General features: G+C 34.7%; 1 protein-coding gene and 1 long non-coding RNA gene across 2 annotated transcripts in view; one reads left to right on the forward strand and one right to left on the reverse strand.

Moving 5' to 3' along the window:
• LOC110672810 (tobamovirus multiplication protein 3) overlaps positions 1-14,745 on the forward strand; it is a 30,101-nt gene extending 15,356 nt beyond the window's left edge. Inside the window, exons 6-11 of the mRNA XM_021835700.2 lie at positions 5,196-5,268; positions 5,375-5,420; positions 9,330-9,393; positions 9,484-9,537; positions 9,792-9,869; positions 14,299-14,745. Coding sequence (XP_021691392.2) covers positions 5,196-5,268; positions 5,375-5,420; positions 9,330-9,393; positions 9,484-9,537; positions 9,792-9,869; positions 14,299-14,391 — 408 coding nt within the window. The 3' untranslated portion in view covers positions 14,392-14,745. The remainder of the gene's footprint in view (positions 1-5,195; positions 5,269-5,374; positions 5,421-9,329; positions 9,394-9,483; positions 9,538-9,791; positions 9,870-14,298) is intronic.
• LOC110672811 (uncharacterized) lies at positions 3,334-10,088 on the reverse strand. Its single transcript, XR_002498375.2, has 2 exons — positions 6,708-10,088; positions 3,334-3,587 (listed from the first exon to the last, which is right to left on the reverse strand). It is a non-coding gene; the product is annotated as an uncharacterized LOC110672811 (long non-coding RNA).
• Positions 14,746-15,274: the final 529 nt, after the last annotated feature.

Consider the following 15,274-nt stretch of genomic DNA (forward strand, 5'->3'; position numbering starts at 1 on the left):
AGTTGATTTTTTAGATCTTCTTCTTCTCCTTTTTTCAATTTACTTTCTATGATTGCATGGGTGTGGGTAGCCTTTGTGAAGCGCGCCCCGGGCCTTAGTTCACCTCCTGGAGGTCGTGCACCATTGTGTTCCTTAGTTGCTATGGGTCTCGCATGGTGCACCTTGTGCCTCGAGGCGAGCCTTTGACAATGAATGGAGCATGGTCTTAATGAATGGCTGTTACATTTTTTTAGGTTTCCATTACCATAACACCCATTATTTAAAAGCAGAAAATGTACTTGTAACGGCCTTTGTATAACGGTAACAACCGTTATTTACCATTAAATAATGGTAATGGTGCATTATTTTAATTTTTTTTTTTTTATATTTTTTTTAGGTTTAGATGGGGGCAATCGTTCTTCCTCATGCTTTGTTTCTGGTTAGGGAGTTTTAGGCTATTGTGTCTCACTTTCTTTGTCAACTTTCCTTCTAAAATTTTATATTTTTCTAGAAATCTTTCACTTATTGTCTTTTGAGCTGATATCATAACTATCTTTTAGTTCTACACATCCATTGGCTATATCTTGAAAAGGATGAGTTATTTATTTTTATTTTTAGTGTTTTTTTGCTTATTTGCTGGAGAAAATGTTGGATGCTAGGGTTTTTTTTGTTAAATTTATGGTATGAAGTATTAGTTTGCCCAATCTATAGGTTATTATTTCTCTATTGAACTATTTCTAAAATTAATTTTAGTAAAATTCACAAGTAATTAAAAAATAACATCAAATAAACTTTTAGGCTTCAATATTGTTTGCTAAGTATAAGATAGTTTTTTTTTACTATCTACATAGTTGTTTTAGTTTTAAATTGATTAATGCTAATGGTTTTGTAAAAATGATAGATTTAATTTCTTTATTTGATGTATTTAAGTTTGTTACTTAATTTTGTGTATTAGTTTTACTTCTATTTTTAGATAACGATTTATTTTATGAACTTTGCTAATTTTTCATAAAAAAAAATGAATATGGACAGGCAATTACTGTTATGTTACAGCCATTAGAGGCCTATTTTTGTTATGTGCGACTATGATGTAAATCCATGTGATGGAGAGCCTAGTTTCAAGCCTAGTTTAGCATTGAGACCTGCTTGTTTATAATCCACACTCCTTGGCTCGTGATTTCAATATAGAGATACACATTCTCAATTTTATTAGCTCAAATCAATTGTCAATTCTCATAAAAACGTCTACCAGAATATGTAAAGAACATAGGCCTATATATAGAGTTTTTGTAATCCTACTAACATTAGGAGTGGGAACCTTAAATTCAATACTAATTAGAAATCACAATCACATGAGTTCCTAAATAAAATAAAACTCTACTTATATTTCTTTTTTAAAATAAGTAGTCCTAAAATCTCTAATATTTCCTATATCAATAGGTGGTTAGGAGCTATGAATTAAATTAAATAATATTTTGAATATCCCTTGTAGATGGTACTTGCTAGTTAACTTGTCAAGCATTGCATAAGAAACTTGCCTAATCAATGACATAATTCATTAGAAAATAAGTACTCCAAGGCTGTGTATGTTGAGTGTGAGGGATGGGTCAATATGCGAAAAGGTGACTTGAGACAAATAATTGTTGATATAATAAATAAACAAATATCGTACTAAATAATATAGGGAAGTATAGTAAATTAACGTATATGTAAATAATATTTATTTGCATTTTTTTTTATTGGGGATATATATCTATTTTTAAATGCAAAGTTTTGTTACTATTGTCCTGTGGTACTGGATGAGTTTAAGGCTCTTAAAAGCACAAGGCACAGTCAAAGCAATGCATTACCCCATCACTTAAAGCGCAAAGTGCAAAAAAGGGAAGCGCAAAATTATTGAAAGTAAACTAATAATGTAATATATAAAGAAAATACAATCTTCTATATAACATTTAAACTCTTAAGAAATCATCAAACGTCCAAAAGATTTTTAGCTTTCAAATTCATAGCTAGAGATCTTCACTAAATTTTCCATCAAAGTCCTCAACACTTTTACCCTCATCTCCGAAATAAGATCAATTTCCATCAAAATCTTCATCTAAATTAATCTCACATTTTTCAACATTAGCCTTGAAGTTGAGGCTCTTTGCGCATTGCCTTTTTAAGTGCAAAAAGCCCTTGCTTCACTAAACACGCTCTGCTTAGCATATATGTAAAAACGCTTTCCTATTTGTCATTGTGCTTAAGCGAGCGCTTTTGACTACACTGGATAGGTAAAAGGGGGAAAAAATAAAGGGAACTAAATAGGACAAAAATCCACTTCTATCATGTTCAATTAGTGCTCCGAATTGCCTTGCCCATTTTAGTCCAATCAATTTAACCAAACATAAAGTAAAAGTATCTGGAAGTCTTTCGCTGACTAATCAACACTTCCTAAGAAAGATCTATAATTTGCTGTATAAGTTGTTTGTGTGTATGTCTTTGTGTGTGTGTGTGTTTTTTTTTTTTTTAAAAAGAAAAAAGGAAAATTGGAAAGAAGGGAAGAGAGGAGGTGGTGGGGGGGGGGGGGGGGGGGTGTTGGTTGGGGATGTCTACTCTTGGTTAGGGCCTAGCAAGTCTTAAAATAGTGTTGTTGCCCTTGTGTTTAAAAACACATGTATCTCCTAATGAGGTTAGTTATATTGAGGTCGTGCAATGATTTGCATTCTAGAATGACATAAGCTTAAAGCAAAGCAATAAACTTCGTCCTCATATTTACTTATTTGAGTTGGAAGAAGATGCTTTCCTATAACAAGTAAAGTCATCTGGTTAAAGGGGTGAGGATGTGGTTGTATTTTAAGATTTAATAAAGTTATAGTTGACTTAGAAATAATGTTTTTATGGCTGCTCCCTTTCTCACCTGTGTTAATATTATCACACTTCTACTGAGCACATATAAAAGAGTAGATAGGACAATGCTGAAGATCAATATGTTTATCATCCACCTCTTTATTTAAATTCTTTCTGAAATTTAAGGTTTTTAGGCTGCTCTGGGGTTACTTAGGAACCTTTAATAGATACAATTTATAACTATGTATGATGGCTATGCAAATTCCATTTTTCATGGCTTTATTATCTGTTATGTTTTGTGTGGATTCATTACTTTATGGAAGTTAAGTGCCATATTTTGAAATAAAGGCATGTTGGTTGATTGTGCTGGGGTATATTGAAATGTAATGAAATGAGTTTTTGTTAATTTTCTATTGAATTTATATTTTATTACCTTTTATTATGTTAAACATATCAAGTTCAACAAAGGCTTGTATTTAGTCTAATCTCGCTCTCCATATGAATTTATTTTAGTACCTTTTAGCGTTATTGTAATATTGTGCACCTTTTATCTGTTATTTTAAACTGGTTATTCAACAATTAATGCAGCAGAAGTTCTAATACAAAATCTAATACAGGAGAAGCTCTAATAAAAAATCTAATACAGGGCATGTCGGAAATCAGCAGGAATTTTTAAGCAACTGAAGGAGTTAAGAACATAGGTTTCTTTAATTACTCAAGATAAAAAAGGATTTCTTTAGATTTTATGTGGCCACAAGAAGCAACAAATGGATGGGTACCTACAACAAATAAAGAAATGGAATAATAAAAATCCTGCTATTAGATTAGAGTGGCAACAACTGATAAGAATAAAGGAGAGAGAAAATAATTTAGCACCATACATCTATAAGTACATAATAATTTCAAATAATAGTCCCAAGCAAAAAATGTTATGGCTCTTTCTGTAGACTCTCTAAGGAGGTGTTTATCATGTAAATGTTTCAAAACTATGGAAAATAAAGTATAAGAACCTTATAAATGCATATGACATACTTAGTAGTTGGTAGTCGCAATAACTTTCAAAATCACAGTATCCCATCTCTGTACAAATATATAAGACAGCTGTACACTCCAAAATGTTGACAAAGAACTTGTTACTTTTTCCTTCCAAAGTACTTTTAAGCTGTCATATGAAATCTTTTGAAGTAATGGCACTTCTGTGCTAGTCAATCATCTTATTCATGCATCTACAGTTTGGCTATGACCATAGTTATTAAAGGCGCGCCTCAGGCACGCCTCAGGCTCCAGGCTCACCAGGCTCTAGTCCTAGCGCCTCTACAGGAGAAAGGCGGGCAACATTCACCAGGCCCTCGCCTTATGCGCCTAGGCGTGAGCCTTGTTCCAGGGCAAGGCTAGAAAGGCGCGCCTTTTTTATTTCTACATTCGGCGAGTACTTCCATTGACAAAAAGCACTACCACCCAACTCGAAATTTGTTGATCTAGAAGTTTTCAAAATTAGTATCGTTGGTGATAACTAGTCACCAAAATCTCATCAAACTAACATACTCAGGATTACAAACCTCTCATATTTTCATTTTCAACACTACCACTCATTATCTTTTTCAAAAAAAAAAAAGTTAATACTCCTTTAGTTCTTAAAGGTGAGGGAAATGATGAAAATATTGATTTTGAAGATGAATATTAAGAGGATGAAGGTGTAGAAAAAGATGAAGAAGATGTAGTTACTTTATAATTTCTTAACTTTAGTTATGAAAGATTAAAAGATTATTAAAGTTTTAATAATTTAGTACTTGAATGCTTATTTGTTATTATTATTTTTAGTTTTATGTTATTTGAAGTTTGATGGAATATTCATATTTATTTTATTTTATTTTTTTTATTTTTTTGCGCCTCATCTCGCTTAGGCGTGCGCCTTCGCCTAGGCTCCAGGACCCCTTGGCGCCTTAGTGCGCCTTGAGCCTTTAATAACTATGGCTATGACACAATGTGTTGGGCCTGGGATTGCAGTTTGTTATTGTGAAACCTAGTTAACCATGCTTCTCGCATGCAAATTGGCGTATCATCTGGTTTCACTCTCCTATATCTCACAATTTTGTGGACAGTCAAAAGATGGTTTGGAATTTGCAGATTTTGCGTTCAGTTCACTTTTTCATGGTAATGTTCATAGGATTACTTGAAGGTTGAGAATTTTCTATGATACGTTATTGACTTTCTATTTGGTATATCCTGGCAATATGTTATTATTGCATGTCCCTCTGTCAAATTTTGCTTCATTGATACATTTTCATTTACATGCTAGTGTATGCTCATGTGTTGCTACATAAGACAAAGCTACTGTTTTATATATTGGGTTTAAACCATATTTTCTGTGGTTTAATTGACTCCAGATTGCTTTGTGGTTGATTTTATGGTGGAAAGATACCCGATTGCTGGTCATTCTTGCTAAGATGTTCTTTGCAGGTTTTTTCCTTTTACTCTAGACATTGAATAACTTGTAAATTATACAGTTCAATAGTTTATGATCATTGTAACTAATATACCTTCTTCTTAACATATATATTGGCAGGGGTGTCTTTGTTTGCAGCTCTCGGTTTTCTACTTTATGGTGGAAGGTAATTTAATTGTATTTCCATTTTTTATCTACTAAGTTTGATTTTTGGTCAGCATGAAACAACATGATTGTCTCATTCTGTAAAGAATTTTATTAACTTGGATAAAAGAATTCAATTTTTGTACGATATGCTTACCAAAAAAAAAAAAAAAAATCTAAAATTTCCTTGTGTGTGTGTGTGTGTGTGTGTTTATATATATATATATATACTTTAGGAAAAAAAATTATTTTATTTTAGCCGTTGGAGCTTCCAAAAAAAAAAATTGTACTGTTTCTCATGATATGCATAATGTAAAATATTCTAGCCTAACCTCTATTATGGTATTTTTTTGAGTATACAACATTGACCCCTCAATATATAGGAAATGAGGGTAGTTAACAATTTTTTGAATCAATTTTATATATAACATTGGCCTCTTCGAAAAAAAATTTCTGGCTCTACCTATGCCTATAGTTCTATGTTATCACCATTAAATTGATACCATGTTTCTAGTATTGTCTTTTTCAACCTATTTAGACCATAGCTGCTCAGATTGTCATAATTAAGTTCTACTTGTGTACTATGATTCCCTTGTTGTGCGTGTGGAAAATTAACACCATGTCAATGTTACCTGCCAAGTCCATGATAATTACGCTGCCCTGTTGGATTATGTAGGGCAAAGTTCCGAAATGCAATTAGAGGTTCAAAATGGATTTAGACTTAGTTGCTGATGATCGTTGGATCTCAATTCAATCAACAGTAGCTTATTAATGCAGTCAAGGAAGATTCAATTTAGGAATCATTTTCATTTATTTTTTAATTATAAAATTAAGAGTTTTAATTTAGATTTTTAGTATTAGGAAGTTTAAGAATTCTATTATTATTTAGGAAATAGTTTTTTTTTTTTTTTTTTTTTTTTTTTTAATAATTTATTTAGGAAGTTTGACTTGGTTTGGGATTCTTAATTAGTGTTTGATTAGTATTTTCTTGTTTAGGATTTCAAATTCGAGCACTAGTAGGATTCATAATTCTACTGTAAATACCTATGTCCTCTAGGTATTTGGATAGACCTTTTTATGATTGACAATTGATTCTGAGAATTAATAAAAATTGACAATTGTTCTCATCCCCTTTGAGTGTTCTATTGTGTTCTACATCAATTTGGCATTAAATACTTTTGTCCATTGCCTGTGAGCAATTAAAACCCAATCTGAATTTTTTTATTTTAGCCCACTTCAAGAAATTTTTCTTTTCCTTAAGCTTACTGTTCTTTCTCACTGCTTAAAAGAAAAAAAAAAAAACACTTACCACTGCCATTGCGTCTCCTTTTGCCTTGTCACTGTCCTTTGCACTTTTCCCCCTTCTATGCACTGCTGGGTCTCTCACCAACATAGCCTACTTTTAACCATAACAACCACTGCCTAGCCATCAAACCATCTCAACTTCATTGCCAAATCCTTTTCTAGCACCCAGCAATCCTCTCGAAGCAAGTCCGACCACCAGGGAAAATTGAGATCTGATTGGGATCAGATTTCGATTTGAATTGCGACCTGATCAGAATGCAACAAAATCCTGTGTTTAAAGCTTATCTGGGTCTTGCTGTCTGCTGGCGACATCATTCCCATTGTCGGAACTCATGTTCAACATCTGTACAGCAAGATCTGTACGGGTTGGCTTTTGACCCGTACCACTTTTCAGCCTGATTTCAGTGTCGCAAACATCGCTGGAGACTTGCTGCACGTCCATTGGTGTTTCCTACTTGATGGAACTTTTGTTGAGCCACCCATGTGCCGTCCAGTGTTGGGTCTGGTCTGATCCACTTGGAAACCAACTTAAGTTCATGTTGTTGTTCAGCGTGCATGTCCATACCTCATCAAGGCCACCTTAGCAAATTTTTGGCAGAATCCTTCCCCACTATTTTTGACATCCTTGTTCCAATTTTACGTCTGTTTTGGGCAGAATCAAATATTTAAAGCTAGCACGAGGTTTGAATTATGTTCTTGGTCAGATTCTATGTGAGCTGACATTCAAAATTGCAAACTGAAATTGATGACTACAACATATCCATGTGGGCAAAGATTACAAATTGAAATTATTAACTACAAGGTACAACTAGCTGAGATATGTTATTTAAGGGATTCATTTGATGGTGTTGTATATTGTCATGATTTATTTTATGAATATCGAACCTTCAAACAACTTTAATGAGTTAGGGAGAGAGAACTTGAAGCATGGAAGAAGGAATATATGATTCAACTATGAGCTAGAAAGATAAACTTGAAGCATGAAAGGACTATATGTTTTAACAAGCATATTGGAAAACTTCTTTTATTCAGCCACAAATAAGTTCTAAATAAGTTCTAACTATTGGACTTATGATGCTTGATCAAATGTTCAAATTGAATAAAAATCTCAAGGAAAAGATAAGGAACATCTTGAAACTTTGGCTGGGTTAAAAGCGGAGCTTAAGCTATCAAGAGTTCTTGAGGATATACTGGTATAGTTACAACTCGAAAGGACGCAAAGCAAGAATTTGATAATGAAAAGCTTGAAGATCCAAAGCATTGATTTTTGAGCCTTCACATGTTGAAATCCGACATGATAAGATTGAGTTGGAAAATTTTGAGAAATATATTCTAGTGAAAGAAGCTGAAGAGAATGAGCAAGAGTTTGAAGATTTGATCCTAGGGAAAGAAGAAAAATAGACCATTGAGATGACAATGCAAATTGAGGATTTATCTAATTCTCCTGTTCCAAGTGAATTGAACAGTCTTTCAGCTTCAGTTGTTGTGACTGGTTCAGATTTTTTAGGGATGTGAACGAAAACATGAAGTTCTTTGTTTCAATCTTATTATCATCCAAGAAGAAAAGGTTGTACGTCTCGAGGTTGAGTTTTCTCCAACAAGGAGAGAATGATGCTATCAAGGAAGATTCAATTTAGGAATTATTTTTATTTAATTTTGATTGTAAAAGTAAGATCTTTAATTTAGAATTTTTCAGTGTTGGGAAGTTTAAGAATTCTATTATTATTTAGGAAGCTTGAGGTGGTTTGTGATTTCTAACTAGTATTTGATTATTTTTTTCTTGTTTGGGATTCTAAATCCTAGTACTAGTAGGATTCATAATTCTACTATGAATACGTATATCCTCTATGTAATCAGATTGATCTTTTCATGATTGACAGTGTTCTATTGTGTTCTACATAACTTATTTGTTTGCTTAGTAAAAAGGTATTTTGATTTCTTCCTTGCCTATGAGACAAATTCCCGGTTGTTGTATATGCCAAGTGCATTTGAGTTTGATCTGATAAGAATTGCCTCTACAAAAGCGAGTTCAGCTGAGTTTTTTTAAAGGCTTTAATTGTTGCTTACTGTAGTAGTCCCAAGGCATCTCTTCATATTTTTCACTACTTCAGTCAGCTTCAATTGGGTTGTTGGGAACTTAGACACTTGTTGTTTAGCCCATTACTTCCCTCTCTACTTTCTACCATCTCCTCTATTACAGCAGAAGGGGGAAAAACTCAAGATAGAAAGCAAGAAAACATGAAAATGGTTGGATCAGGTCCAATGAGGCTAGCAAGAGTATCTGACTCGCATATAATATGATATAATCCTTTTCATTCGGGTCCTCGCAATACAAGTGCATTCATAAATTGTCTTACTCAGGGTTAAGGTTTGCCAACAATGTGGTTTCTTTAGTCTCTCAGCATGGTTGTGTTGTATGTGGGTTATGCTAAGATGAAGCACTAGGCCCTTGGTGTCATTTTTGAAAAATTTGAGGAGAATGTGTTGTATTACCTTCCGATTGTTCAGTTATCTGTATTCTTCTGATAACTGTATGCATTGGCATCTTCACTGGGCTCTAATAGTTAGATGATTTTTCGATATATTAAATCTGGCACGCAAATATCTCAGCTTCATCTTTTGGTAGGCTCTTCTTGATGTTGCAGCGGTTCCCTGTAGAATCTAAAGGGAGGCGTAAGAAGTTGCAAGAGGTATTTATTTCGAAGTATAAGACCTTTTATACTAATCTGTTTACTCTTTTGTCAGTTACCAAGTGTTGTTTCTGCTATTCTTTTGTTCAGGTTGGCTATGTGACCACCATATGTTTCTCATGCTTCCTAGTCAGATGCATTATGGTGAGTTTATTGGTGTTTCTTTTTCTCTTCTTCGCTTGCAAAATTTTGATGAAGCCTTATTAAAGTTAGGGGGGTTAGCTAAATGATTACTTAAAAGCCATAAGTTTTTGCAGAACTATCACCTAATTCATTAACAATAATTTGGCTGTTGGTTAATTCAATTTACTCATTTGGCAGTTGCTATGTTTCTGAGGTCTTTATCATTCTGATGTTCATTTGACATTGGCTTGTATTGTCATTTTCCTATTCTCCAGATGTGCTTCAATGCATTTGATAAAGCTGCAGATCTTGATGTTTTGGATCATCCAATTCTAAACTTCATATATTACCTGGTAAGTTTTGGTGCATGGTCATGCTTACAGAAAATGCAAATTTTTATAGTGTAGCGTGTTCTCTTATAAAATTGGGAAGGTGCTAGACTAATCTTCTTGTCATGTGGCAGCTTATGTACATTGTTTTCTGCTCCATTTTTTTTTTTTAAATTTGAGTTATGCACGAACAAGTTATAAGAACTTTTTTACGAATAGTTAGATGGTTAGAAAAGTGGCATTTTGACCAATATGCAGGAAGGATAGTACAACTCAACTCAACTCAACTCAACTAAGCCTTTATCCCAAAAATTTGGGGTTGGCTATATGGATTCGCTTTTTCCACTCTGAACGATTTTGGGTTAAATCCTCAGAAATGTGTAATGCTTCTAAGTCATGCTGTACTACTCTCCTCCAAGTCAATTTAGGTCTACCCCTTTTTTTCTTTCTATCCTCTAGCCTAATGTGCTCTACTTGTCTAACTGGAGCCTCCGTATGTCTACGCTTCACATGACCAAACCACCTCAATCTCCCTTCTCTCAACTTATCTTCAATTGGCACCACTCCTACCTTTTCTCTAATACTTTCATTACGGACTTTATCTAGTCTAGTATGACCACTCATCCACCTTAACATTCTCATCTCTGCAACTCTTATCTTAGATGCATACGACTCTTTCAAAGGCCCAACACTCACTACCATATAGCATAGCCGGTCGTATGGTATGCGGTAAAATTTTCCTTTTAATTTATTGGGAATCTTACGATCACATAAAACTCCGTGCACGTCTCCACTTCAACCATCCGGCTTTAATCCTATGACTAACATCCTCCTCACATCCCCATCTACTTGAAGGATGAGCCTAGATATTTAAAGTGATTACTTTGGGACAGTGCCACTCCATTCAAACTAACTCCTTCCCTATCACCGGTTTGGCCTTCACTGAACTTGCAATGCATGTATTCTGTCTTCGTTCTACTTAACTTAAAACCCTTTGACTCTAGAGTACTTCTCCAAAGTTCTAGCTTCCTATTGACTCCTCGTGTCTCATCTATCAGAACAATATCATCCGCAAACATCATGCACCAAGGAATACTCTCTTGTATATGTTTCGTCAGTTCATCTAAAACTAATGTAAAAGGTAAGGGCTTATGGTGATCCTTGGTGTAATCCAATTGAGATCGGAAAATCTCTTGTGTCCCCTCCTTTGCGCACAATAGTAGTTGCTCCTTCATACATATCTTTCAATACTTGTATGTACCTAATAGATACCCTCTTTTGTTCTAACGCATTCCATAAGACCTCTCTTGGAACACTATCATAAGCCTTCTCCAAATCAATAAAAACCATGTGTAGATCTTTCTTCCCATCTCTATATTTCTCCATCAAGCTTCTAATGAGAAAGATCGCTTCCATAGTTGAACGACCAGGCATGAAACCAAATTGATTGAGAGAGATAGAAGTATCATGACGTAGTCGATGCTCCACAACTCTCTCCCACAACTTCATAGTATGGCTCATGAGTTTAATTCCCCTATAGTTTGAGCAACTCTGTATGTCTCCCTTATTTTTAAAAATAGGTACTAAAATACTCTTCCTCCATTCATCAGCATTTTCTTTGAGTTTTGAATCTTATTAAATAATTTAGTTAACCATACAACTCCCATATCTACAAAATAATTCAACACTTCAATTGGTATTTAATCGGGTCCACAGGATTTACCTACTTTCATTCTCTTAAGTGCTTCCTTTACTTCTAAAGATCTAATCATTCTAGTATAATTTACATTCTTTTCTATTGTTCTATAATCTATATTCACGCTATTTCCATTTTGACTATTATTAAAGAGATCATTAAAATAATTTCTCCATCTTTCTTTAATGTCCTCATCTTTCACCAACACTTTTCCTTCTTTATCCTTAATGCACCTAACTTGATTGAGATCTTGACATTTCCTTTCTCTACTCCTTGCTAATCTATAAATATCTTTCTCACATTCTTTAGTTCAAAGTTTCTCATATAAATTTTCAAAATCCTGTGATCTTGCTTGGCTAATCGCCTTTTGCCTCTTTCTTTGCTATCTTGTCTGTTCATATGCCTCATTATTATCACATTTAGGTAATTTCTTATACCATTCCCTTTTTCTCTTCACTGCCTTTTGTACTTCCTCATTCCACCACCATCTCTCTTTTGAGGGTGGTCCATGTCCTTTAGACTCCCCAAGTACTTTTCTAGCTACTTCTCTAATCTTTGATGCCATCTGTATCCACATATCATTGGCCTCCACATCTAGCTTCCATACTTCAGACTCAAGAAGCTCATTTTTGAACTTCACTTGCTTTACTCCTTTGAACTCCCACCACTTTGTTCGAGCTACACTATTTCTTCTGACCTTACTTGAATTGTTCCTAAACTTGACATTCAAGACCACCAACCTATGTTGACTTGTTAAAGCCTCTCCTGGAATGATCTTGCAATCCTTGCATAGAGCTCTATTTGTCTTCCTGGTTAAGAGGAAGTCGATTTGGCTTCTATGTTGCCCACTTTTGAAAGTCACTAAATGTGACTCTCTTTTTATAAAGTAGGTATTTGCTAGTATTAGGTCGTATGCCATAGCAAAATCCAGGATGCTTTTCCCTCCTCATTTCGACTGCCAAAACCAAAACCTCCATGAACATTCTCATAACCTTGCCTATTACTTCCTACATGTCCATTCAAATCTCCACCAATGAAAACATTCTCTTCATTCGGTATGCTTTGCATTAAATCATCCATATCTTCCCAAAACGTTTGTTTACTCTCACTGTCTAGTCCTATTTGTGGGGCATAAGCACTAACTATATTTATTGTTTCTCCGTCTAGTACTAGCTTTACTAGTATAATTCTATCTCCTACTCTTTTCACAGCTACTACTGCGTCTTTCAATGTCCTGTCTATGATTATACCCACTCCGTTCTTGTTTCTCTCCTTTCCGGTAAACCACAATTTGTACCCTGAATTACCCACTTCCTTACTTTTCTCTCCTACCCATTTAGTCTCCTGAATGCAAGCAATATTCACCCTTCTCCTTTCCAAGGTATCCACAAGCTCCATTAATTTTCCTGTAAGTGATCCAACATTCCAAGTACCAACCCTGATCCTCCTCCTATCCTGCTCCTTCCTAATTGGTATCCTTCTATGATATCTTCTATTATTTTCTATGTCTATCTTGTGTTCTGTTCCACTATTTGTTCTATTATCTGTCCTATGGACTAACTTCTTTACCCACACCCGTCCATGATGTGGGAACCCTTGCTCACTTAACACCACACCCGGGCGCCGGCATGGCGCGTCGCTTTCGGTGAATGCTCTACACCCTTGCATATTTATCACTACACCCGGGCTCCGATGTAGCGCGTCGTTAGTAGAGGACGCCCCAACGTTTATATCATTTGAATCCATATCATAGGGTGTGACGAAATTTTTACGCTGGTTGTCACCTACCGCAACCCTCCTCCTTTATCCGGGCTTGGGACCGGCTAAGCGCAAACTACTTAGGCGGAGTTGCAGGAAGGATAGTAATTTATAATAAATAGAACTCGTATAATTTACCAAATTGCAAGTGTGTGTGTTTGTAAGCCATGAGATTCAAGTGTCCTTTTTTTTTCTTTAATTTGTTTTTATTATTTTTTTAATTATCTGCTTCTTATGCTGCATTTCAGTTGGAGATGATTGGGTTTAGAGGAAATGTATATCTCTGTTTTCATCATTGTTTGATGAAATCATGAAACTTATAATTCTTGCTCTTTTTGAATGCAATCATAATTCATAAATTTGTGGATTTCAGAGACATATTGTTGTAATTTTATCAAGGAATGTTGTTTTTGCTCCCTTTCCAATCTTATGATTTAAGCTCTCATTGGCAAGTGTTAATTGATAATCAATGGTCCCTTTATGAGGTGGAGTGTTTTTTTTTTTTTTGGTGGATGATGGGAGGGTTCTTGAACGCAGCCTTATTCCTGCTTTGCAGAGAGGCTGTTTTCATGGCTCGAGTCCGTGAACTCTAGGTCACAAGCAGAGTAACTTTACTGTTACACCAAGCCAGCCTCTTATGTTTGCCATCTTTGTTCCATAAAAATGGGCCTACTTCCATTTTTGCGTAGTTTAAGAAAATATAGGTAATATAGTTAAAGCAATTATATTTTCTTAAACTATATTACCTATATTACCTATATTATATTTTCACAATTTAAGAAAATATATTGCTTTAACTATATTACCTATATTTTCTTAAACTATGTGAAAATGGAAGTAGGCCCATTTTTATGGAACAAAGATGGCAAACATAAGAGGGTGGTTTGGTGTAATAGTAAAGTTACTCTGCTTGTGAAAAATAAAAACTGGCCGAGTCAGTCTGTTCTGGTTTGGATATTTTTTGTGCAGCCCTAAGTTTCACCTTACTTTTCCTTGCAGCTGGTGGAGATTTTACCATCTTCCTTGGTTCTTTTCATATTGAGGAAATTGCCTCCAAAACGTGGAATCACTCAATATCATCCCATACGTTGAAGGGATAGAAATGGCATAAAATGTAACAGCAAATCTTGAGATTGGATGTAATGCTTGCATTCACTTGGGAGAATGGAAGAGTCCGGGCTCTAAGGAGAACACCAAGAGCAAGCAAATATTTATTGTTCTTTTCTTTAGAGTTTTAAGCTGATCTCATGGAATCTAAAATGTCTATTTGTGGTCTGTAGGAGGTTATAGTTGTGTTGAAAAGATATAGCCACTCAAGGATTATGAAATGTGTTTGACCATTAGTGTTGTGATCTTTGTTTTTGTATGTCTTGCATCTTATAGTCCTTTATGGCTTCTGCGAACATGCAACAATACATGAAAATAGTGAAAAATGTGTTTGTTGTACGATTGGATGTGGACATGCTTTCTCTTTTATGCTTGATTTTTGTGAAATTATTCCATGGATTTCCAGTTCTGTCTTAATTCCCTAGGTAGTGATGATAGGAAACAAAGTTGTATATTCAACAGAAAGAGCATATTCAAATGGATGATCTATTGGGTAATTAATGTATCGCTTTCAGTTTAAGCATTCATGAAATTATTATATTCAACAGAGAGAACACATTCAAATGGATGATCTACTTGGTAATTAATGTAACGAATAATGCACGCTTTCGTTCGAAGCATTTATGAAATTGTTCAGATCTGAGGAAACATACCTGTTGTGACTACAATTCTGTAATGGTGAGGAGTATCTCCTTTGTATCAAAGCTATAAAATGAGATGAGAATAGGTGTATCATTCCAAGGATACTGATAACCACGAAGAGTAGGAGGTTTTAATTTGATAGCCTGGTTGACTGGCAGGTGGATGCTTAACTCTTGCTTCTCAACTAGCATTCTGGTTCTGGTCATTTTGAATGTTAGGTTTTGCT

This window comes from Hevea brasiliensis, chromosome 14 (genome assembly GCF_030052815.1).
Source record: "Hevea brasiliensis isolate MT/VB/25A 57/8 chromosome 14, ASM3005281v1, whole genome shotgun sequence".
Taxonomy (NCBI): domain Eukaryota; kingdom Viridiplantae; phylum Streptophyta; class Magnoliopsida; order Malpighiales; family Euphorbiaceae; genus Hevea; species Hevea brasiliensis.